A 25705-nucleotide genomic window follows, 5' to 3' on the forward strand; every position below is an offset into this window, starting at 1 on the left:
GTCATGATCAACCTGTCTCCATGCTAGCATAATGCATAGCCATCGCCGTGCATGTTTCCCAGCCTGTGTACTATCCAACAGTATTCAAAAATCAGGACCCTACAGTCATGCTCCCCAGAAATGCTGAAAACCACCATGTGCAAGAAGTCTAAGGTGTTCTCTATACCTTGAAATATACTTTTTCTTATCTAAGTTAAAATTCCTCTGACTATGCAAATGAGTGTGGTAATCTTTCAGAAGAGAGAAAATGGATGTCTGAATCCTCCTTTCTAGTTCTTTGGATGTCATCGACTTTACTGCGTGCATGTACAAGACCATAACTAAGAGAGAAAATTCTTCTAAATACATTCTAGAGAAGGAGAAACTGGAATTAGAAGGAGGAGACAGTGAGGGAGAGAAAATCTAGCAGTTCCCTACTTACAGATATCATAGGGACAGTTTCCTTCCAGTCACTAATAGTTCACCAAATTATATCTTTTTAGGAAAGTGGAATTAATTGCCACCAGCAGAAATCTTGTCCCAAGTACCTACTGAATCTTCTTCCTGCCTTTTTGCTCCATATTTCTCAAGCACAAACAGCTATTTTAGCAAAGAAGTGTTCTTCCCCCTTTAGCTGAGTCTTGGGTTTTCATTTCCCTCTTTTTTGGAGATAGGAAAACTACATTTTCTTTCGTTTGGTGAGGGATCTTCTGAAAGTTCTTTAATTTCTGGTGTCCAGCTCAATTATTTTCAAATTAGAATGATTAGAATGCATCTTCTGATGTTACTTCTGAGGGTATCTGGTCATTGGGAGAACTAGGCTGTAATCCATTTAGAGTATAATTTCCCCCATTCCTCATAATGAAATATACATACAACCTCTTACCGTCTCTATCTAACTCTTAGGAGCCACTAAATTCCAGGTGTCAGCTTCATGATGGAATTGAGGGCAGACTTTCACCTAGTTAGAGAAGAAATGTTCAGCCCTTCAGCTATGCCTTTTATATTTATTCTTTATTTGGGACAGGAAAAACAGTCCATTTTGATCCAGAAGAATGCTGTATTGAGGTCTACAATCCTTTCTCAGAAAAATGTTATTTTCCATTATCTTCTTTTAAAGTAATCTGAAATCTTAAAGAAACACACAAAAAGGCGAGGGGGAAGGGAAAGAAGGGAAGAAAAAAAGAAGAGAAGAGATGGTCTGTCTCCTTTCTAGAAGCCCCAGATTTAAACTTTAAAAGATGGAAGAAATTATCAAAAGTGATAAATACCTTTTCAAGCGTTCGTTTGTTGGTTTTCTGACCAAAAGAGCCTGTTGTTAGATCTCTGCAAGGAATTCAAATACAGCCCCTAGCAAACACTACTCCACCTCTTCCCCAACCCCCCTCAGCTCCCTTGTCTAACTTGAAAATGAACTTGGACTTCCCTCTCAGACAGGCCCTAAAACCAGGAGAGATTTTATTTGTCTGTTTCTAAAAGGTTTCCAAAAAGGAGGAGGTGTTTGGGGGAAGAGGAGGGGGACAGGGGGCTCTCTTCCACTGCAGAGATGGAGTAGGGGTAGGGACTCTGGGCCGTAAGAAGAGGGAGAGATACTTTGTTAATTTTCTTAACTCTGTTTATTCCCAGAACTTCTGTCCATGTGGGGTGGTGGGAGGGCAAATGACTGGCAGAGATGCTGCTGAAAAAGAAAAAGGGAATAGGAAGAATGAAGATAGAAAAGGGGTGGGGCTGAGGAAGGAGAGGTTGAGGAGGGTTGGAAAGGGTTTCTGTGAGGCGCCTGGCAGGGCTGAGAGGGCCAGGATGCGAAGCAGTGGAAGAAAGAGGGCTGAGGCAGGAATCCTGGAGCCCACTGGAGGAGGCTTCCTGAGACTTCCCCAGGGAAGTGGCTACCTGATCCCCCCCACTCAACCACAGAGCACAACAAGCAGGGTCTGTGATTGAGGGCAGGCTGGAGGAGAATCCAGGAAAAGATTGGAGATGGCAGCCTAATCCCCCACCTTCCTGTGGATCCCTGCAGAACCAGAGAGGAATGTTTAACGTGACTTCCCAAACTTTCAGCCAGCAATGCAACCCTAAATTGACAAAGAGGGTAGGTTTCCCTAAGGTCTAAGACAGGGAAGTGAATAGGGCCTGGAGGAAAGCAAGTTTGGGTTTGAGAGCAGAAAGCAAGTTAGGAGCAAAGCAATGCTTCGACCCATCCTGGTCCTATCTTCCTTCAATTGAGCGGCCCAAGGAGGGAGAACAATAAAGGTGGAAGATGCCAGGCTGGCAGCTGCTGTCCAGGAGGTGAGCTTCAGACTGGAGGAAAGGTCTGGGTGGATCTCCTCTGAGTCCAGGCTGTGAGGGTGGAGAGAGAAAGTGGAGAAGGTTCCAAAGGAATCCAGGAGCCTGGGAGTGGCATCTGCATCTTCATGCTAGAGCCAGGGAGATGAGGGGAAAGGAGTCAAGGAGGGAAATGGGCAGGGCCAGGGAGTCACAGCATCAGTCACTTTTCTTTCCTTCCCTACCAGTATCACCCTTTGTGACCCACTGGGAATTACCGCTGAATGTGTGGAAGGCTCTCCCATAGCCCCTGCTCCCCCAACTCCCACCCCTTCCTGTTTGTGGCCTCTCCATCCCCCAAATCCCTTTTTTTCCTAGTTAGCTCAAGTCCCATGTCCTCTGTCCTCTACAAACCTCCTCTTCCCTCCTGCCTGCAGCTTGTATCCTGGACCTGAAAGGGCCCCCCAAACTCTATGCCCGCCCACCAAAGCCCCAAGTCTGGGCAAGAATCCAGACCCCATGGTGGTAAGGCTCTTTGTTCTCTTGCAGCCTCAACCCACTCCCTCCTCTTTTTTTAAAACTGGAATTTCTCCCATAAAAAGGGGGGGGGGAGCAGGAGCTTCAGAGCTTCAAGCTCTTTTTTTTTTTTTCCTTCCCCCTTTCCTTTCTTTTTTCTGGAGAATATAGAGGAAATAGAGGAAAGGGTGTATGGGAGCAGGGAAATTAAGGGAAATCAACTGACGCTTGATTTCCAGAGAAAGCGATCTGGGCATTGAATACGGGGCACACAAACTTCATTTCTCTCATTCCCTTCTCCCTAATCTGGTATTCTAGCTACACCCAGCCTGCAGTGTGTGCGGCAAGCTTGAGAGCTCCTGCTCCAAATGCTGCTAACTTACCCCTCCGATTTGGTCTCTAACACAGCAGGCCAGGAATTTCACCCCTCACCTTGAGAAAGACACAGACATCTGCTTTCTCATTTTCCTGGTATTCTCCTGGAGGTGTCTAAGTAGAGAGCAGGATAAGCATATAAACTGTGTATCCAGAGAAAGAGACAGACCAGCAGAGATCTTTATTTGCACAGAGAGGATTCGAGCCAGATATCTTCATGCATACATTTGGGCTTTATCCACAAGAACATGTGCTGAAACAGTGCATGGAGCCTGCCCACAACCCCAGAACCACAAGGCCAGGCATGTGCACGCACCTACACCGCGCGCGCGCACACACACACAAACACACACGCTTCCAGTAAGGCACATCGAATATCTCTTTTATATATTGGAGCCTCTGAAAACAAGAATTTCAGAGTTGAACTTAGCAGTGAACCCAGTCCATAGAGGACGCTGAGCGAAGAGTGGCTCCCGTGGCCTCCCCATCACAAATGTCCCTTTGAAAAAAAGAGCGGAGCGCGCAGCCCGGGGCTTCTGTACGGGGCTAGAGGATCTGTTTTCCATTTTCCTTTAGTATGATGAAATGCTCCGTCCTTTCCTCCACACACCAACATCACAGTTAGAGACCGAAGGGTCATATTCCTATTCATTCCTCTTGACTTCCTGTCAACCGCAGTCCAGCTCCATCATCCGTCCGCGAAGCCCCGGGCGGAGCGAGGTGTGGCTGCGTGGTGGGGGGTGAGCGAGCGCCCGGCCTGAGGATTTCAGCGCCTGGCTTTCTAGGGCGGGATCGCTTCATCGCCTCTGAGATGTAATTACGCTTCCAGTAGTGCATATTCTCCTGGAGTGCTTAATTTGCTTTTATTTGTGTCTCAGTGAGATCCACATTTTTTTTTCCGGGTGAGGAGGGAGAAGCGACCCCAGGCTTAAAGTTAGTTAACCAACAAGGCTTTACTTTGAGCCTCCTGCCTCAGGCTCTCTCCTCGAAGCCTCGGTCCCCACTCCCGAGGCGCCCCACTCTTGGAGTCGGCAGTTTCAGGTGCAGAAGGTCTTGGGGGAACCGAGGGAAAAAGAGTGAGGGATCGTTCAGAGCCTGCGGACGCTTCTCCAGTGCTTTCAACGCCCTGAGTCCTGAACTTTCGCTGCAGCCTTCCCACTTTCTCTAGTCTCTTGGGGGCCTACATCTTCGGCCGGTCTTCCTTGAAGGAAGGGGACTTTTCCCTCTCTTTCCACCAGTCGCTAAATTTTGGCCGCACAGCACCGCTAATAAATGGAATTGTAAATTGTAAATTTGCTGGGTTAATTAAATCTATATCTCACTGCAATAGGAATAGTTAATATAAACCTGGAAAAGAACATACTATTAATTTTATTTATTGCTGGGCCGCCCGTACCCAGAGCCTTTCGCTATTCTGCCCCTTATTCCCAAAGGCTGGAGGGACTCGTCTGTCTTTGGGTTCTGGAGCGGGGAAGACGCGTTGGGCTAGACCATTCCCCGTACCCTGGAGTGAGTCCTAGGAATGGGGTTGCCATTTCAGGCCCTTTGTTTCTCCCGGCTGCCCCCCATAGCCTGGTCCACCTCGCCCGGGGGTTCTCTGCGGGGACCCGGACCCCGCACTTCAGAGGAGGGGAAACCAGGGCCTCTCACCACCCCAACACCTGCCTCTCGGAAAGCGGCAGACTTCTCCACCCACCCACCCCACCAGCCAGACAGCAGGCAGACTCGGGGTCCAAGGTCACAGGACCCAGTCTAGACTAGCCAGGCCTGTTTGCTTTCCTCCTTTTATCTTGACCTTGGGGGCCCCGAGAAAGAGAAGCCAGTTTCTTAGCCAAGAATTGGCTCCCAGCAAGACCCACCTTCCCCTCCACCCGGCTCTCTTCCCTCCACCATCATTGCCCTCAAAACGCACTCAAGCTAGCCTGCTGACGTTTCCAAGATTCCTGATATATTTTTCTTCCTACTGTAGCTAGCCCAGCCCGAAGCCTTCTTTCTGGAATTCTGAGGTGGCCTGTCCGAATCAAGATCACACAGATAAGGATTACAGCTCTTATCCTAACTCACCCACGCCAGGGCGCTCTCCATCGTCAAACACCACCTTGCCCCTACAGGGAGAAGGGAGGCGGCTGGCCCATGGGCCAGATCTCAGTACAGACCTGGCCACTTGCTCTCCTCGAGTTGGAGGGATCCAGTGGGTTAGGCTTAGCCGGATGCTATTGCCTCAGCACGGCCTGTGTGCTGTCTGGACAGAAGCACCCAGCATTGAAAATGTTTAGCAGCGACAGGGAAGATGGAGATGCCACAGCCCCTCTCCCCTCTTTTTTTCTCTGTTTATTACCGCTTCTCCTCAGGGAGGCCCTGTGCTGAAAGGGAACATGGCTCAATCCCACCGAAATGCTCTCTGGAAAGGGGTATCCAAACTGAGCACAGAAGTCCGACAAGTCGGGAAATTGGGAGGAGGGAAAAAGGTGGCTTTTTAATTTTTTTTAGAAAATTAATAAATTGGTGTTGATTTTTTCTTGAAAGATTAGGTAATTTCAAAGCATTGAAACACTTCACATTAAAAGGGAGTGACCCCAAGAATGCTCTGGGAGCTAAAGTTGGGGTTATCCCAAAGCTGGGAATTGCGTTGATCCAGACTCTGCCTGGCTCCTCAGCTTATGGCCGAGGGCGGCGACGGATCCGCGGGGCTGGGGTCGGGCCTCCTGGGGTCTCCCAGAGTAGCGCCTGGGAAACGTTCCTCCAAAGGGGCAGCGCTGCCTACTCTCCCTCATGCCACGTTCCTTTTGTATATGGATCCGAGAGCGCGTGCTCTGGTTCGCATCCAGGGCTTTTCAGCTTTACTAGACCGAATCCCTGCTCCTCCTCCCCCTTTCCTTTGAAAAATCTCACTCCGAGGCTTTTAAACTCTACTGTGTATTGAAATGCCTCCATTTCTCTCCTTTATTCTATCTCAGTTTTTCATTGAGAGCATCCTGCCCTCGGTGTGATGATGTTTGTGTCTGGGAGTTATGACATTCTCCCAGTTTTCTGCTCCGCTGGAGGAAGACCTGCGGGCAACCAGACTAGAGAGGGTCCCTGTCAGACAACTGGAGCTTTGGAGAAAGTGTATGGAAGTCGGAAATGGAAACCCAGTCCCGACATCAAAGTCTTGCTGTTGACGTCGGCGTCGGGTTCCAGCCGGAGTTCCCGGGTAGTTCGGCAAGGCCAGACCCGGGGCTCCCTACTCCTTGCCGGTGCGCTTCCGCGTGCTTTCTAGATTTTTTATTTATTAAGAAAAAAAAATACGGTGTCTCCTCCACCCTTAGCTCCAAGCCCCCATCCAGTCAGAAACCTTTGTGGGTTGGAATCAGTCTTCCCCGTACCCCTCCTCAGCCTAGGAGGAAGTGCCCATGAACTGTCTGTTCTCTCCAGACCCCTTTGCGTCGGCCAAATTCAGCCTCACCCTCCTCAATCTCCCTCCCCTGGGCCTGCCAGGGGGCGGTACCCTGTCCCTTTAAATCTCCCAGCTCCCTCCTCTTTGCCCCCCCCCCGAGAGCCAATCAGCAGAGACATCTCCCCTTTCGCCCCGCCCCGCCTCTAAGGGTGGGAACCCCAGGAAACCCAGCCAGGAGGTCACGTGCACCGCCGGCGTCACGTGAGCGCGGGAGGGTAGCCTAGGGGAGGCAGGCGGGAGACGGTGATTTCTTAATGAAGTGTACCCGCATGCGTAGAGGGAAGGTGGGGAGGGCGGTGGAAACACCAGGAGGAGGAGGGGAAGGATGGGGAGGGAAGGGAGGAGGGGTGGGGAGGGAAGGGAGGAGGGGTGGGGAGGGAAGGGAGGAGGGGTGGGGAGGGAAGGGAGGAGGGGTGGGGGAGGGGAAAAGGGAGCGAGGTGTCTCCCTAGCTCGCAGCCTCTGGCAAGTGGAGTTTTTAAAAAGCTCGAGCAGATCATGTCATGACGACTTCGCTGCTCCTGCATCCGCGCTGGCCGGAGAGCCTTATGTACGTCTATGAGGACAGCGCGGCGGAGAGCGGCAGCGGCGGCGGCAGCGGCGGGGGAGGCGGCAGCGCGGGCGGAGCGGGGGTCGGCTGCAGCGGAGCGAGTCCCGGCAAAGCTCCGAGCATGGACGGGCTGGGCAACAGCTGCCCCGCCAGCCACTGCCGAGACCTGCTTCCGCACCCCGTGCTGGGTCGCCCGCCGGCTCCCCTGGGCGCCCCTCAGGGCGCCGTCTACACGGACATCCCGGCCCCGGAGGCGGCGCGCCAGTGCGCCCCGCCGCCGGCGCCCCCCACCTCATCCAGCGCCACCCTGGGCTATGGCTACCCGTTCGGTGGCAGCTACTACGGCTGCCGCCTGTCGCACAACGTGAACCTGCAGCAAAAGCCTTGCGCTTATCACCCGGGCGATAAGTACCCCGAGCCGTCGGGCGCCCTTCCCGGTGACGACCTGTCCTCCAGGGCCAAGGAGTTCGCCTTCTATCCCAGCTTCGCCAGCTCCTACCAGGCGATGCCCGGCTACCTGGACGTGTCGGTGGTGCCTGGGATCAGCGGACACCCAGAGCCGCGTCACGACGCGCTCATCCCCGTCGAAGGCTACCAGCACTGGGCTCTCTCCAACGGCTGGGATAGTCAGGTGTACTGCTCAAAGGAACAGTCGCAGTCCGCCCACCTCTGGAAGTCTCCCTTTCCAGGTAAGGAAGGGTCCCGACCGCGGCCGCCGCCAGGGACCCCTCCCAGCCCCGTCTGCCCCGGGGCTCCGCGCCCCAGCCACCCCCGCCGTCTGGCCCTGGCGCGCCGGCTTTGCTGGGCTGCAGATGGAGCCGGCCGGGCGAGCTGCGCTGAGGAATGCGCCGGGGAAGAAATCTGCTCCGACACGTTCCCCGGAGCTGCCCGGCCGAGAGTGAAGCAATCACAGGCGCCCAAGCGCCGGGCCGCCGGCTCCGCTCCAGTGGGGAGCTCGCCTCCTCCCCCTCCGCCGGGCTCCAGTCTCACGGGCGGCTCTTGGCCCCCTAAACGCGCTTCCGGCCTGAAATGGGGGGTGGGGTGGGCCTTGGGTGCCTTGGAATCTAAAACCATTAGAACAAAAACACTCAAGCCACCAAGTCAATTGGAGGAGAAAATAAGAACCCCAAGCATTTTCTTGGCCTGAATTTCCAAGAACATTTAGGCACTAGACAGGTGTTTTGTCGCTGTTGCTGTTTTTAAAATACGGGTCTAATTTGCCAGGGTCTACAGAAATGTAGATTTTTAATTTTTAAAAGTTTTCTCTTTTTTCTTGATTTAAGAATTTGACCACGAATTTCCTGATTGTTGAAGGAGCAAGGGAACTGAAATCTCTGGAGAGCGTGTGGGGAAAAAGGGTGTTTGCATCTCTCTCCTGGGATATAAAATTCTTTGCTTGTCTGTGGGGCTCATATCCTGTGTGTGTATGCGCACTACCAATTCCGCCAAACGTCGGGGAGAGAGTTACCCATGCCTTAGACACAGAAAGAGGGGAATGAGGATGAGGTTTCGGGGGAAGGCTTGTTTTGGAGGAATCTGAGGTCCAGGCCCAGGCTGGGAACCCCTCGGCATTGTCTGGCTATGTATTCGGTGGGGGATTGGAATTCACTGGTGTTCTGTTCCCTCTCCAATTGAGACTATCTCTGAACAAGAGAGAATCCCGCAACACCCACCCCCCACTCCCCAGAGGAAAATACCAGTTCCAGGGTTCTGAAAATCACATCAGGAGCTTTGGATTCAGCGCAATGCTGAGAAATCAGGATTCAGCGAATCCAGATCTTGAGTCTGCTCTAATTATATATAAGCAGAGCTCAGTGGGAGAGGGTTGACTGGCTCCGTTCTGATGCTCGCAGGGGTCCTGGGGGCCCAGAACAGCCATATATGTTTCCTCCTACTACCCAGAGGGCCCCGTCATGGCTCTCTGTGGGGACCCAGGGACATTTTCATTGGGAAGACCTGAAGACCTCCTGAGGGTGGGCCTGAAATTCCTCTGCATCCGGGATTGGGGAAAGAGCAGACAGTTAAAAAAAATACTGGATGATGTTACAAAGTATAGCAAATAATATTCTTGTAAATATTCTGAGATGACTTAGTATAATACAACTGACCAAGGTGGGACCCACACTAGACACTCAGTTTCTGACTGCCAGAAGATTTAAGGATGATGGAATTTTAGTGTACAGTATCATGCATTACCTACTCTGCATTGACTATATTTTTATATATGATTTATGTTATTAACTACATAATATGAAACACATAATAACACTTTCTAGAAGATAAGCACCTCACATGTAGGTGTGCAATAATGTGTTGTGGAGATATGACCCTTTAATTTCCCATCTCACCCAGATGGGAAGATCCTTGGGAGGTGGGGATTTAGCAGGAATTCCTGGAGCATGGGTAGCTGGTAGCCAACAGACCATGCTAAGGGGCTGAAGGGCAGAGGGGCCGATGCCCACCAGCCCCACTGTGGGCAGAGCAATGGGCGGTTGGTTTAGTGTGAAGAGGGGATGAGAAGGAGCTGCTCTGGCATTGCTGTGTCTGTATGCGGAGTGAGTGAGAGACTGGAGAGGAGCTCAGAAATAAATCTGAGCAAAATAAAACACCTTAAAGATTCCTAGAAAAGAAAAGAAAAAAAAAAAACCTGCTAAAAGTAAGCACTTTTTGATCACAGCCTCCTAGGGAAAAATATCTTTAACATAAAAAAATCATACAACCCAACTGAGGTTTAACACACTTGAAAATTATGGCATGAAAATGGATATAAAACCAAATATGTCTCAACAGCTATGTGCTCACACACTCCCAGTGTGGAAATAGAAACTGGCTGGTGTATCTCAGTACAGAGGTACACACAAAAGGTAGATGAATAAGAAATTATCTTCAGACACCCTCCATCTTTCTACCCACACAGAGCCCTTTTAGAAGTAGTGAGATTGCCAGATAACTCTGTCTATGCAATTGTGGTTTGTTCGGCAGCATCTCAGCATAAACACTACTGTCTCTCTTCAGTGCCTCTGGCTCTGAGAAACCTCATCTGTGGCAGTCTAGGCTGGTGTGGAAGACGAAGGCAATTGTTCAGAAAGATCCAGATAATTAGGGCCAAGATGAGTTGCGGCTTCTTCCTTCACCCAATTATATAGACCCTTGCTTTATCGCTCTTTTTTTCCTTCCTATAGTGAGGGTAGACAATTTTTAATTTTGACAGAGATTCCGAGAGAGGAGGTGGGTGTGGTGGGGAGACAGGGAGACAGAGACAAATAGGATGAGGGGAAGAGAATAATAGAAAGAAATAATGGGCTCTTTGGGTCATACTGAAAATCTCTGTTGATAAGCCATTGGATTTTGGTTGAGAAGAGTGGCTAGGATTTCTAGCAGAACTAGGTCCTCTTTGGAGCCCAGAGCCCTGTTGTGGGAGAGAGTGGGCAAGATCTAGTGGGTGGTAGAAACGTGTACACAGGACCCCAAGAGAGAGCTATGGCTAAGCATCGATCTAATTTTTTATTTGCTCCTCAAAAGTGTCCGTTGGGTTCCCAGGTATGAAGTAGGGTGTGTGTACGTGTGTGTGTGCCTGCATGCCTGCGCATGCTCTGAAGGGAGACTACTATGGAAAGGTTGATTGTAAAATTAATCACCAAGTCCTCTACTTACTTTAGGTAGCATAGACACAACTCAGGGCTGAAATTTCCAGATGTCTCCGTATCTGTAGATCCCACTTCCTTTCCGAACAAGACAGAAGACAATGAAAGGGGGCTTCTTTGAGAAGGCAAGGCTGAAGGTATTTCCCCAGCTGCCCAAAATAACTGGCAGTTTGGTCTGATCCAGGGAAAGCTTGGCCAGATCAACCCTTGGCATACTGTAGAAAAAAATAGCCAATTTAGACCAGTTATATGCTTTTCAAAAACTGATTCTTTTAGGGTTTGTTGATTAAACCTCATGGGAAATTTATAGTTGGGGTTTAGGAGAGCCCAAATCAGGTAGATAACTGTGAGTTTTCTCAGAAAATGATGTTTGACAAATCAGGGACAATTATCTGGTTAAGTCAGGAACACAAACCCACTTCTATCCCATTTGTTCTCCAGGGAAAAGGAGGTATTTTAAAGCTAAATTGTACCAGGTGGTCTATTTCCATTTTAGAACTTACTGTGTCATTATGTTGAGCCCAAAAATCTGGTTTTAAAACCCGGCTCTGCCACTTGAGTTTTTTTAACCTGTTCTGAGGCTCAGATTCCTTATCTTGTAAAATGGGTTTAATAAAATAAGCCTTAAAAAGATGTTCCAAGGATTAAAAAATAATCTCATATTATCACTACTTACCTTCTGTGTTTTACTCTTGTTCCAGATTCATCGATTTCTCAAATCATAGTTACATTTGTAAGAGCAAAACATATTTGAGAACGGAGAGATTTTTTTTTAATTATCTTGTGCAAAAAAAAAAAATCCTTTTTAACATAAAGGATCTGCTTTGCTAAAGTGAAGTTGTTTTGTTTTTCAGATTTTTTTAAAAATTTAGCCTGTTCCTACATAGGCAGAGAAAAATGACAAGTCCAACAATTTCCCATAGAAATTGTCATCCTGGAGACAGCCAGACCAGGCCATTGGAATCCCCTCTCTCCCATATTCTTTCCATGTACTTTATTTCCCCCTGCCTGTGACGGTGACCTCTTCTTTCCTGTCCTGTGTAGACAAAGATCTCTGAAAGAGAGCAGACCCAATGAGAAAGGGGATAAGGAAAGTGATTCATGAAGGGGAGGTGAGAACAGGCATTTCAGAAAGAGCTTTGTGCCCTTATTCTGGACTGTGTCTACACTTCCAAGGGGCAGTAAGAATGAAGAGGAAACCTTATTCAGACCTACTCATTAGATCCTGCAGGAAGAAGTCAGCCAGTTACAGTTTTTAAAGTTGAGGGGTGAGTTATTCAGATCATCTCCCTAGTTCCTTACTTTCCTTGAAAGTGTTGCAAGGACCTTTCTGTTGACAGGGGTGAGGTTGGAGTGGAAGAGGGGCCGTAAGTGACGCACATTAGCCTTTAGTTCCTGTGACATTCTCATAGAGCAGAAAGAAATTGAACTAGCAGTGGTATGGCAAGGTATTTAGAGTTTAGGGTTCCTGCATGGGTTGGAGAGTTTCCTTCAGCCTTGGTGGAAAGATGAGGATGGGGAACCAGATCAGAATTGCTCTGTCTTGGTGAATGGACATTTGAGGGAAGGCAGGGGAAGGGCACTGATTTCTTTTTGTAGAAAATTAATGTGAACCGCTGGTCTTAACCCAAGAGGGGCTCTCTTGGTGTGTCTCCTCTGGCCGGCACACCCTGGGGTGTGGACTCTCTACTTCTCGGGACCTGATTTCTTACATTCTCACCTGGGATGTTACTAAGTGGCTTACAGTATTGGATTCCTTAAGAGATTGACTCCCAGGCAGTCTGGCTTCACCTGGACACTTTTCTCTCTAGCTGTTGGTGCTGGCCTCAGATTCCCAGCACAGAGCCAGTGACCAAAGGCAAGAGGCCCCACCTGATAGTCTATGCCGACTGAGACAGTCTCCCTCAAGCGTACAAAAGGACACCTTCCTCTAGTAATTGGGCAGAGTATAACTGACCGATTCCCAAGTGATCTAACTGCTAGGAAAGAGGAATTTTCCTGAATACTTGCAATCCTGCAGGCTAGCAGACCAGGATGGAATTTGGAGGGACTCCTCTACGGGGACAAGGATTCTAATAAGGAATGCTGTGCAGAACCAGATTGGAGGCTGAAGCAAAAAGAAAAATCAGTAGTACTGGTCCTGCATTCATTTAAAATTTCGACTTTTTGTTTATCATGAAATTTTTGATAATCATATAGGTATAATATATAAAAGGTTATTTATCTTGATTTCTGAGCTTTTGGCACCCCCTCCTTTAAAGTTCGAGCCAGAGGCGTTACCCCAGTGTCGTCACTTCAGCCGTGGCCTTGGTAATAGCAGAGGTGCAAAGGATTTGGGGACAATCCGCCCGCCCCCTGTGAGTCCCTATGCCTTGCGCCTCTACAGCCGTTTGCCAGGTCCAGCCGCGTGACTCACTTCCTGCTGCCTGCCTTCTTTCTCCCCCCAGACGTGGTCCCCCTACAGCCCGAGGTGAACAGCTACAGGCGCGGGCGCAAGAAACGAGTGCCCTACACCAAGGTGCAGCTGAAGGAGCTAGAGAAGGAGTACGCAGCCAGCAAGTTCATCACCAAAGAGAAGCGCCGGCGCATCTCAGCTACCACAAACCTCTCGGAGCGCCAGGTCACCATCTGGTTCCAGAACCGTCGGGTCAAAGAGAAGAAGGTGGTCAGCAAATCGAAAACGCCTCACCTTCACTCTACCTGACTGCCCACCGGCCCCTGCCCCGTCTATTTATGTCGCCAATTTGTACCATATCCGAACTCACCAGAAGGACCCTTCTCCCGGGTGCAGACCAATATTTAACGTTAACCAGAAAGAGGAATGCAGGGAGGCAGAAAATATTAGATGGTTGGCTTTGCTGCCCTCTACTCCCCACCCCATTCTCAACCCCCACCCCTATGCAGATGGGACCTACGTGGCCTCAACAGCTTTGGAGGTGGGTCTGAGTGGACTGTGGGAGAAGGGCAGCTGGCCTCCACTCCCTCTGGCCTTCACCCCTCTCCCCTTGCCAGAAAGCAGAGTGGCAGCGAAGATCATTCCAGCCAAAGCAAAGTTGGAGAACCCTGAATGATCCCGTTCTTGCCTCATCCTTTGCCCCGGCAGGTAGACAGGCATCCCCACTGAGGGTGCCACCGGGGTGCAGGACCTGCTGAGCTCCTACTTTCAGTCCCTCTTCCTGCTCCCAACCACTTGGCACTCCTTAGTTAGGCAAGATATCCCCGTTAAGATTTTCTGTGCATATTTTAAAAGTCTCATTAATATTAACGATAAGTATTAGGGATCTGGCATCGTGATTGGAGTACAGACAGCACTTAGGTTTTCTTTTTTCTTATCTGTTTCAACAAAAGCTGGAATTGGCCAAGGACCACCTATCCCCTCTCCTACTTCAGGCAAGGAAGTGAGTTTCTCTGGAGCCACCAGTGCCCCCACAGCCTCCTCTGTTCTGCTTCTGAGTCCCATCTGAAAATCCAGGGAAGACAGAAACTCCCACCACGCTGCTAAATATGTCTTCTCTATCTCTCTGTCTCTCTATGGTGAGGCTGAGATTAGGGCAGGCACAGGGGCAGAACTTTTCTCATAAGGAAAGGACAGACTTCTCTTCCAAGAGGATGGAGAGTGGGTGCCCCAGCAGATTCCCTCTCCAGTCACTTCTCCATCAAGGCAATAGCTGAGAAGGCCTCACACTTTGACTTTTACTCATTGTCCAGAGGAGAGCCGTTTTCTTCCAGGAGGCCAAAATAATCGCAAGTAGCCAGCTAATTAGACCCGACTGACATTTCCCTCCTCAAAAGCCAGCTCGGTGCTGGGGAGGTGTTGGGGCTCGCCTTCTCCTTTCCCACTGGCACATTACAAAACAGTGTTCTTTTGAAATGTTCATCAGAAAAAGGTTTTGTTTTTTTTTTTAAAGTTGTGTATCTGTATATAGTATTGTGGTGTCTAAATGACAATGTACTGAATGCAAAAAGAAAAAAGAACCCACAAACCTGTTTTTAAAATAAAATCTTTTTTTTGCCTTAATTTTATTGCTTGGATTATTTCTGAAACTCCTATCCACTGGCTGTATGGGGGAGGCTCTGTTGCCCTGACACAGCCAGGGTTGGCCAGGGCAAGAGTACTGACATCACACTGGGCTAGGTACATCCCAAACTCATATTTCGCTTTACTTGAGTTTTTTAAGTTAGTCATTCAAATTGTTGATAGTGTCTAGACAGGATAAAACTCTTTACCATCCTGATGCCCCAAACAAGTGAGAAGGTTTCAGAGAGAAGGATGTGATCAGTGACTAAAAAGGCCTGGCAGCAAGTAAGTGAGTTCACTTCAGTTAGTAGGGCTCAGATCTGGATCCTGGGGCTGAGAAAATGGCCATCCCATCTGGAAGCTGGATGCTCCGGTGGTGGTGGCAGCAATTGGGCTCTAATCTTAGGTTCTGGAGGCCATTGTGCCCCAGAGGGTCCCAAATCCTTGCCAACAGTTCAGAGCTGGAAATAGGAAGTGGTCCCCTTAGCCAATCCTGGTGGGGGGCGGCATGCAAGCTCAGCATTCCCAAGCTGCTGTCTTTTCTTCCCCACCGACCTGTGCAAGAGGTCAGGACCCAAGGATGCTGTGGTCCCCAAGTTTCTATTCTCTATTCTGCTTCTATTCTCCAGCTTAGCTTTCTTGGGAACCTCAGTCTTCCAGGCAATCAGTAGCTGTGTAGACTCTGCCACTAATTTGTTTTCACTGTCGTGTCCATCTGCGCCCATCTTCCTATCTGGCTGAGGTAATGAGAGCATTAAGTTGTCAGATTAAGAGATTTTTAAAAAGCAATATAGCCTAAAACAATGTTATCTCTGATTAAATCTTTACTGCAACAACTTTTATTTATATATGATATTATTCCTCTCCTGAGATACAGAAAGACTGGAGGCATTGGATTGGAATTCAGAGTGCTCCAATTTCTCTTTGCCTGATGGCTGAAGGTCTTCAAGTTTATTTAAATAAATGTTTGGTGGGGGGTGTGATACACACACATGCACACACAGCACACACACTGAATCTGAGAGACTAAGACAGACTGAAGAATTCACCCTCTGTGGAGCCTCTGCTACTGATGTGGCTGCCGATCCTGTTCTCTCCATCTCAACCCTGGATTAACTAACCAAAGAATCCCAGGCTGAGCAGTACAGATTTAGGAGTTGCAAATAGATGAATCTCCCAGGAATAATGTTCATTCTTAATTCCATCTCCCCTTTCTCTCCCCACTCACCACTCTTAACCTCTCTCCAAAACCCCTCAGACTTCCCTGAGATGTAAAGAATTGAACACTAAATGTGTGTGTTTCATCAGAAAAAGGAAGTGAGTAGACAAGAGACCTCAGGGCTTCCTTAATGGACCCACACCCCTCTTGACCTCTTTAAGGTACACTGGGTAGTCCCATGACACAGCTGTAAGACACAGTGGAAACTTGGAGGCTCAGTAGGGAAAGAGAATTCTAAAGTTCTCCGAGGCTTCCTTCCACTTCTGCACAAAAACCCACATGAAGTCACATGAGCGAGCCTTCCCACACGGAGGGACCCGCTGTAAGGCCCCAGAAGGGGGCGATGGAAAAGACAGGGAAAGCTGGTGTAGGCTGGGACACCAGTGACCTGGGCAGGCACTGTGCTACTTCTGAGTCCCAGTGAGCCCCAGTGTGCCAGGGTGTTTAAGATGCCACCCATTCACTGGATTAACTATGCCTGGAGCAGTTTTGGGGATGCCTGTCCCATAAAAGTAAGCAGGTCTGAGAATGGAAACTCCTGTGTGAGACAGGTATTGTGTGAGTGTGTATTCCGGGGAGACACACATTCCCCAGAGTTGGAAAAAAAGTATGATTCATTCCCTGATTGTGTTGGTTCCTTACCTGCCCTTCCTCCAAGAGTTGGCATTCTCACTGCGGAACTCTGTGAGACATTCCTATGAAAGGGTGTGTGTGTGTGTGTGTGTGTGTGCACATGCCTGTGTGTGTGTGCCTGTGTGCATCTTTGTGTGTGTGTGTGTATGGAGCCTCTGATTAGTGCAGAATTTCCCCAGCTTTTACTGCCTCTGTGTGTACATGTGTAACAATGCTGTCGGCCAGCACTCATCTCAAGGTGTAGAGTGTGTGTTTTCTTCATTCAAATTTATAAAAGCTTTTCTTTCCAAGGCCAGTCTGCTAGAGTCTGTGTGAGAGTGAGGATGCAATAAATATGAAGGTGTAAGGGGATAGAAAAGGTCCGAAGGACTGTGAGCATTGCAGTGTCCTCTTCTCTGGGACTGAGGTTCCTGCTATCTTTCTTATAACCCAGTGGCATCGCCTGCTCCCTATGACTCTGTGGCCAAGGCTGGGGGACCTGGGAGAGCCAGAGCTTCACAGGACTCTCGTTCTGGACATCACTCTACCAGGCTGCCAGGGAGGACTCATTTAGAGCTTTTCCTTATTTGGGGGAGAAAACCCCTTCTCCACCCATCTCTTAGTCTTCAGATCTAGGGCCAGCACAAGTGGCCTTTTGGCCAGTAGTTAGTCTCACAGCCAGGAACCCACCTGAGGATGCAAGGCCAGCAGTTCTTGGGAGACTCCTCCATGGCTGTCTCCAGACCAGACGCTTTTCCACAGGCGGCTTGTCGGCAGGGCTGTGTGGGTGTAGGTGGAGGCAGCCCCTGGGACACTCTCCATCTCTCCAAGGATTGAAGCTGGGGACCCTGTAGCAGCCCCCTCTGTTCTGTTCTGAAGAGACCCCACACACCAAGATCTACTTGAGTCTGACTTGGATGGTGTCGGAAGCCCGGTCCTCAAAAAACTCCAAGCCCTGGATCAGGCAGATGTGTATCCAGACCTGCGCTGGTGGAAGATGGAGGGGCCCCGGGGAGCCAGGAGCTTCTGGGAGGAGGAGGAGGGGGCCATAGCCTTTTCGCAACCAACCAGGCTCTTCCTCTTTTAGCCTTGACCGTGACTAGGTCTTTCTGACCTTGACATCGCAGGAAGCACTGGAAAGAGGGGGAGGGTGGAAAAGGCCTTGATCTTCCCGTGGCCAGAGAAGGAGAGGGCCACTCGCCCCCTCGACGCGCCATCCCCCTTCCCGCCAGAGGCCGCCGCCTCTGTTTACACACAGAGGTGTCGTCTGCAGTCTAGACAGGGGCGCTAATAACGCCCATAAAAGGCGGCCTCTCCAGAGATGCTCTGCAACTCGGCTCCCGCGCGCCTACCGCTGGCCGAAGCCTCCGCCTCCTCCGCCCCGCCCTCCTCAGATACCTCGGCGGGGCTTGCGGGCCGCCTTGGGGAGGGGGGGGGGTGGATCCAGAGGGTTCCTGGAGGCTGAGATCCCCTGCCCCGCACCCTTCTGAACCTCTTCAGTCTCCAAAGGTAAGTGGGCCCCCGTTCCCGTTCTTCCAGCCCAGCCAGCCTCGGGGTTAGCAGCGCATCCTCCTACCCCCTCTGGCCTATCAGGCCGGTTGCCCGCACGCAATCCGCCTGTGCCCAAGACCATCTCCTCCCCCGCCCGGAACTGGAGGCTTGGTTTGGGAAGCAGTTGGGTAGCTGGGCAGAGCAGAGCCCAAGCAGATCTCAGCCCTTCCCCTGAGCAGGACTGGCCAGAGGCCATGGTCAGAGGGAGCGGCTGGTTGTGTGACAGAGGGCACTCTAGGTAGTCCTCACCCCATGCTGAACTTCGAGGTCCACGGAGACCCTGGCCCTGGGCTCCGCTTACGTTGCCGGCGGCTTGTAGGTGTGGTGTTGAGGAGAGGGTGCTTTTTTTTTTTTTTTTTCTAACTTGGTCCCCACACCTTTCCTGACACTCAGTAATTCACTAGGTGGAGGAGATCCTCTGCTGGCGGAGGGAGAAAATGTCAGAGCCGCGAAACTAGTTAACTATTCCCGCGCAGAAAAGACAGTGAAAATGAGGGAAGAAGGTTCAGGTGAGGAGTGGAGAGATGGTCTCCCAGATGTTCCCGCCTGGGACCCCTCCCCATCCCTTCCCCATTTCCTGAGTGGCAATCGGGCTGGGATCTTGTGGTGGGAGGGGGCTCAAGGGAGCTACAGAAGACTTGGAGGAGGTAAGGGCGCTGCTGACCCCGGACCGTTTGTGTGAGCCTGAAAACCTGACTGGGCCCCCTCATCCAAGTTTCCTCTCACCCCCTGCTCCTCCAGACTGCAGAGCCCTGGAAGACAGCACAGGGGGAGGGACCTTCCAATCTTCTTGAGTCGCATAAGGGGGCCTGGGAGACAGGGGGCTCTGACCCCTGGCTAAGCTGGCGAAGCAGAAGAAAGAGGAGTCTGAGCCCACTACCACCACCCATCAATCTTGTCTGAACCCGACAATATCTTGTCCCAAGCCCAAGATGCCCCAAAAGGACGACCTAGAGAGAGCTAAGAGGTCGGGCTGGGGTGCAGACCTTCCCCACCCGCCGCTTCTCATTTCCCCTCTCTGGGCCAGCCCAGCTCCTGCTCACCTCCCTTCGGGACCCAAGGCCCTGCCTTATTTGCATACGCAGCAGAACCGCTTTGTGCAAACTAGGCAGTGACCTTGAACTGGGCCGCCTTGGCCTCTCGACTGACTGGGGAGAAGGCAGCACCGCACGGAATAATTCCGACCTCGGGTTGGCAGGGGAGCCGGACCATGGCAGGCAGCTCACAGTCACTCCGCGGTGGCCTAAGCCACTCGCAGCCGCTCTGCCTCTGCCACCAGATCTGGCAGAGATTTTGTAATAACTCCTTTCGCCCTGCTCGGCGGTGGCGGGGACTCGAGGAACCGCGCAGAATCGGCGAAGATGCCGAGGCTTAGATAGAGCCAGGTGGGGAGAGGCCGCGGGGCATCCCGCTGGTGAATACGAAGAAGCACAAGGGCTGCCGGGGGTCTTCAAGGAAGTGCTTGGACCACATTCTGGTCTTCAGTTTTAATTAACCCCTGAGTTAATGAAGGGGGGGGGGGTGGATGGTTGAGCCAGGATAGCTGCAGCAGGAGCCTGTGGTCCAGCGGCCAACAGGCAGCCCACCTCTTCTTGTGATTTTATGAAGGTGTGTTAGAGTGGGCGCACAGATCGCTCCGCGCGTCCGGAGCCTGGCTCTTGCCATTATAGCTTTTCTTGTAGGCTGGCAAGTGCCGGCGGATTAAACCCGGCTGGAAGCGGCTGTCCAGCGCCTCGGGCTGTCCTACGAATTATTCTCACCAAGTCCGGGTCGGCTCCTGGCGAGCAGCTTTCCCCGAGGCTGGATTTAGCTTCGACCCGAACCTCCCGCCGGCCCCGGGGACCCAGGCTGGAAGCTGTCTCTGCAGCCTTTTAATTCGAGCGGGGTTAAGGAATGGGCGTCTGAGCTGCGTGTGCGGCGGGGAGCCGTAAAGGCGTACAGATCCGAGGCTTCCACGAGGAGGCTGGGCGCCTAGATTGCCTGGGTCTTTGCCGGGGTCCTAACAACCCTGTAATAACCCTAGTAATCCTCGAGGAGTAGGGTACCGGGGATGTGAATTTTGCTGATGGTCCCCGGCAGCTCTTGCCTAGAGGAAACAGAGTCGGCTGCACGCAAGGAAGGGGGTTTGTGTGTGTGCAAGTCCAGGGTCCGAAACCTGGGGGAAATAGTGGCTTTTTTTTTTTTTGATGGGACCAAATCGGACTGGGAGAAACTGCATGTCTGGAAGAAGGAAGTCCTCACTCCATCCTCATTTCCGCGGCGTTTCATCTGCCGCCCTGTGGCCGCTGCTCTGCGTGCTCAGAGGCCTGGCCCGGAGGACAGCGAGCAGAGCTCCGGGCTTGAGATTTTCGAGCTAGGGAGGGGTGGGGAGAGACTAAGACCTTTCTCCTTGCACCCCCCCCCCCCCTTCTAGGAGACTGGAGTCATCTGGGAAGGGAAAAGAGAATGGGGAGAAGCCTCCACCCCATCAAGGACTAGTGATTATCCCCGCAAAGCTCAGATCGGCGTCCCCCACACCAACAATAGCGGCTGAGCGCGAGGCCTGGAGGCCTGGATACCTCGCCGCCGGCGCTATGTTCTAATTGAAAACAGCAACAATATTAAAATCACACCCTGTTTATCTTTATGACTCAAAATAACCCGCAAATAAATTTAATTAAATATTCAGTAACGCTTATTAATGCATCTTGAAAAAGAGGGCATAAATAAGATATTGGAGATGCTGTGATGTGGAATTCGCAGCTGAGGGATGCTCCTCTGTGCAGTCGCACAGCCCCTTAATCAACTAGGCACAAAAAGGCCAGTTCAATTCTGCTCGCTCCTTGCTTCCCCGACTGTCGCGGTTCTGACTGGAGGTGACTGCGCGGGGCTGACATCCCACCGCTTGACCTCGGTTCCGGCAAGTGGGCCCAGCGTGGGGTGGGCTCCTGGGGGCAGAAGGGACCTGGCCAGGCCGCCCAGCTGGCCAGGGCGGGGAAAAGGAAGCGGGGTGAGAGCGGAGGGTACCGAGCTAAGAGCTGTGAGCTGTGCCGGGCAGGGAGACGCCCGCGCGGACACATTTCTGTCGGAGTGAGCAGCTATGGTTTGGGATATGAAATTGCTCGAGAAGCTCTGGAATTCAAAGAATCTGCATTCTCTCTGCCCTGTCCTGCAGAAGAGAGAAAAAGAGGGAGATGAGAATCTTCTGCTTAGGTCTGCTTTTGTGGCTTCTGCTCATTTTCAGATATTTAATTTTCACCCACGTGGGTTTCTTTCTCCCATATTCTGTCATCTCTCTATAGTTTTCTCTAAATCTGGTGTATTCTCATATTTAGACTTTTGCCGGACTATTGATCCCACCTGGTATTACTTAAAGCGGTGCTTTGAGCTTTGGCTCAAAAGAACCCAAAATAATAGCATAGAAATCCGAGTATTCTGTCTACTAGACCCCAGTAGAATACACCTTGTTTCGAAGGGAAGGTTTGTTTCCCTTTTCATTTTAATCTGCTTGACTGTGTGTTTTTGGACTTGGTTGAAGTTAGATCGTAGCTTCCAGATGTCCATTAATTTTGCCAATGGTCTGCATTAGGTTCTCAGCCTTCTGCAAAAAGAGCTGTTGGGGTTAGCACCATACATATAATTTTAAATCCCAAGAAGATAATTCTCTGGTGTTCCTTCCCTCACTCCCAGCACACCTACTGGACTGGGCATTGTTATCTGTGGTCCCAGCAGTAGGCTGGGCTCGTTCTGGGGTGTGAGTGTTTCCTCCACAGTGGGAATCAGGGGCCTCTCCGGCCAGCCAAGCCCTGCTGGGAGCCCAGAGTCTCTTGCTGCAAAGACTCCAAGAGGACAGCACCCCCCCCCCCAGAAGCCCCTCTGACCCACAGAAGTCATGGGGCAGAGTAGTTCAGCCCCCCGGGTTTTCAAGAGCAGATGGGGAAGTCCTCATTGAGCTGGGAGCGTCCTTATTCCACTTCCTCCATCTCTCTTCTGTTATTCTTCCTCTAACAGTGAATGAAGATGTGGGGCTGGGTGGCTCCCAGGTGGAGAGTGGGGAAGACCTGGCATTAGTAATCCTCCCTGAGCGCCTCCTGGGGGAGAGGACCCCACGTGTCTCCCCAAATTCCTGAGGAGTAAGAGCCGGGGAAAAGAAGCTGGCAGCGACAGGGCTGGAAGAGACAGCTGCAGGGAAACCTGTCTTTACCCCCACTTCGCCTCTACTGTAAATAAACCCCGAGCCAAAGGGCTCATCCGTCTCCTTAAACAGCCAGTAAACTTTATATGACACAATATCTAATAGTAATTTATTGGGGATATATTGTAAATTCCAACGGTTTTAGTTAATAAAGGAGCTAATTAAAGAGGGACGGGCTGTGCTCTGGCCAGCTGCTGGCCAGAAGATAATACATGGAGGGGGGAGGTGTCTTGTTCAGGGTGCAGAAGCGTGTATGTGAGGGTATTTTTGGTGTGGCTCTTTTCCTCTTGCCCCGTGTCGGGCGATTACCTCGATCTCTGCGTTAGGTTTTATATGATTTTTTTAAAAACCAGAAACCAGCGAATAAATCTGACCCCGCGATTCGTTCACTCTCACTCCCCTCTACTGGGGAAGGGGGAAGTTGGAGTTGGTGCAGGGTGGGGGGATTCTCTGTCCCCACCCATCCCCCTGGCGGCGGCGCCCACGTGAGCCGGACGGCCAATGGGTGGCCGGTGCAGGTTTAACTATGTTTAATGTCAGATAGCAATAAAGTAGAAGCTGCCTGTCGGGCCCCGCGGAAATGGGCGAGCATAATCTCCTGAATCCCGGGTTTGTGGGGCCGCTGGTGAACATCCACACGGGAGACACCTTCTACTTTCCCAACTTCCGCGCGTCCGGGGCGCAGCTGCCCGGGCTGCCTTCGCTGTCCTACCCGCGCCGCGACAACGTGTGCTCGCTGCCCTGGCCGTCGGCGGAGCCGTGCAATGGCTACCCGCAGCCCTACCTCGGCAGCCCGGTGTCTCTCAACCCTCCTTTTGGCCGCACGTGCGAGCTGGCGCGCGTGGAGGACAGCAAGGGTTACTACCGCGAGCCGTGCGCCGAGGGCGGCGGGGGCCTGAAGCGTGAGGAGCGCGGGCGCGATCCCGGCCCAGGAGTCGGGCCCGGGGCAGCGCTGCTGCCGCTGGAGCCGTCGGGGCCGCCAGCGCTCGGTTTCAAGTACGACTACGCGGCAGGCGGCGGCGGTGGCGACGGCGGCGCGGGACCCCCGCACGACCCGCCCTCGTGCCAGTCGCTGGAATCCGACTCCAGTTCGTCCCTGCTCAATGAGGGCAACAAGGGCGCCGGCGCGGGCGACCCCGGAAGCTTGGTATCGCCTTTAAACCCCGGCGGCGGGCTCGCGGCCAGCGGTAAGGACCTCGGCCCACTCCGGACGGGACGTCTCACTCGGGCGGGCAGTGTTGGACTGAGCTAGGGCCGCCTAGGGTGACAGACTGTGTGGTGAGGAAGCGCTTCTTTAAAAAAAAAAAAAAGAGTTGAGGGGGAGGCCTATAAACATGTAAATATCCCCATAAAAGAACTAGAGAGATTCCCTTTTTGCTTGGCTTGCAGCCGAGGGGGCAGGGAGCTCCGGAGACCGGGGATTCTGACAGACTTTTCCAGGCCTGGGGGCTGGGGACCCAGAGCATGATCCCTGCCTGCCCAGGGTCTCTCTTTCCACCTTCCCACAGGGCCCCATTCCCTACTTTTTTTTTTTTTTTTAAAGAAAGGCCAGTGGATATGGTTTACTCTTGTCACTAGCTCATGTCTGTTCTAACTGATCAGGGACTCCATTCTGGAGGATGTGAGAGGAAGGGGCCAAGATATCCTGGAGAAAAAGAGGTTTGAGGAGAAGTGAGAGGATAAGAATCTAGAAGGTTCTGGGATGCGGCACTGAGAAGTAGGGTTGGGGAGGCCAGGAGAAAAGAGTGAAAGGTGAAGAAGAGATTGATGAAGGCTGAGGACTTGATGGGGATGGGAATCTTTGCAAAACAGGAGAGGAAGAGCCTGGCGTGGGTTGTTAGGCCAAGGTGAAAGGGGCTTGGGAAGGACCGAGGGTACGGGGCTTGTCATCTCTTGGTCCTCTGGTCAACCCTGCTGGTTCGTCTCCACCCAGGAGCGCCCTGGTACCCGATCCACAGCCGCTCACGGAAGAAGCGCAAGCCCTATTCAAAGTTGCAGCTGGCGGAGCTGGAGGGCGAGTTTCTGGTGAACGAGTTCATCACACGGCAGCGCCGGAGGGAACTCTCAGACCGCTTGAATCTTAGTGACCAGCAGGTCAAGATCTGGTTTCAGAACCGCAGAATGAAAAAGAAAAGACTTCTGTTGAGGGAGCAAGCTCTCTCCTTCTTTTAGGGGGCCAAGACACGGGTGCCAGCCCCAGACTGAGCCTGTCTCTGGCGGACAGCAACAGGGGGTGCTGCCTGGGACACAGTCCCCGCTTAGAACGCCAGGCGTCTCTTGCAGGTCCTCCCTGGACATCCTCTTATCTCTTTTGTTCGTGGTTCCCTCCCACACACCCCCAGCAGACCCTGCCAAGTCCCAGAGACAAGGGAAGAACCCAGCCAGGGAGAGAAGAAGCCCACAGCTGCAGGTAGGGGGTAGGGGAAGGGAAGGCTGAGGCCCTGGGGAGGGGCTAGTTTGACCCCGGGGACTGGGGCTTTGGGCCTCCGGCTGAGGATCTGGAGGCAAGGTGACTAAGACACCCCCTCCCATCATTTTCCTTCCATGGTCTTTGGTCAGTTTGCCTGCAGGAGTAGGCCAGGGTGGGGACAGTGGGACCAGTGCTCTCAGAGCTTGCAGTTGTTGGGTTAGGACTGGCCAAGAGGAGGGAGCGAGAGTGGAGTATCAGCAGAGATTGGGGATAGGGTCAGGGTGGCTCTGGGAGGGCAGGAGGAAGTGGGGAAACATAGGAGGAAGTGTGGTTTGAGAGAACAGAATGGTCAGCAGTGCCCAAGTCTGCTGGGGCCTGGGTCCTCCAGGCCTGGACGCCAAGCAGGCAAAGGCATGAGAAGGCATGAGCATTTTGTTGAGCCGGCTGTTGGATGGGGTGATCATCAGCCTTAGGTCCCCTTTAGAGCAGGCTACCCGAACGCACCAACCGTGCTCCTGGTCCTCAGCCCCCTGCACCGAGGCCCCTGCGCCCATTCGCTGACAGGTGTGCTGCCATCCACTCTCCCTGCCGTCCAGGCAGCTGCGGACCAGAAGCTGCAAGAGGGGAACTGAGAGCTGAGCAGACGCAGTCTCAGGTTCAGTAGCCACCCCAGGGACCCCCACCTGGCTCTTTGGGAAACCCGGGAGTCTGTAAAAGAAGGAGCTGCGAAGCGCAGCACTGATTGGCCCAGAGAGTTTCTGGCAGCCGCAGCAGATCCTCTCTTCCCGCTGGCGTTCATGGTCACGGCCAGCCAGAGGCTGGACCAGGATAATTTACGAGGCGGGAGGAGAATCCGCCCCTAAAAGGGGCTACCGGCCGCAGAGGGCCCCCGCTCAGCCCGGGTTTCCCAGGCTGGTGACAATGAAGGAGGTGGGCGCTGCAGCCCCCCACCCAACTCCTT

At 52.0% G+C, this 25705-nt stretch overlaps 2 protein-coding genes across 2 annotated transcripts; both read left to right on the forward strand.

Annotated features, from left to right (window-relative positions):
• The first annotated feature begins 7022 nt into the window (after positions 1-7022).
• HOXC13 (homeobox C13) lies at positions 7023-14778 on the forward strand. The gene is made up of 2 exons (XM_027543648.1): positions 7023-7805; positions 13208-14778. Exons 1-2 carry the CDS (start codon positions 7070-7072, stop codon positions 13462-13464), a joined length of 993 nt encoding a protein of 330 aa, XP_027399449.1. The 5' UTR covers positions 7023-7069; the 3' UTR covers positions 13465-14778.
• An 8136-nt stretch (positions 14779-22914) lies between these two features.
• Positions 22915-24509, forward strand: HOXC12 (homeobox C12). Its single transcript, XM_027543649.1, has 2 exons — positions 22915-23521; positions 24268-24509. Exons 1-2 carry the CDS (start codon positions 22915-22917, stop codon positions 24504-24506), a joined length of 846 nt encoding a protein of 281 aa, XP_027399450.1. The 3' UTR covers positions 24507-24509.
• Positions 24510-25705: the final 1196 nt, after the last annotated feature.

Source organism: Bos indicus x Bos taurus, chromosome 5, assembly GCF_003369695.1.
Source record: "Bos indicus x Bos taurus breed Angus x Brahman F1 hybrid chromosome 5, Bos_hybrid_MaternalHap_v2.0, whole genome shotgun sequence".
NCBI lineage: Eukaryota > Metazoa > Chordata > Mammalia > Artiodactyla > Bovidae > Bos > Bos indicus x Bos taurus.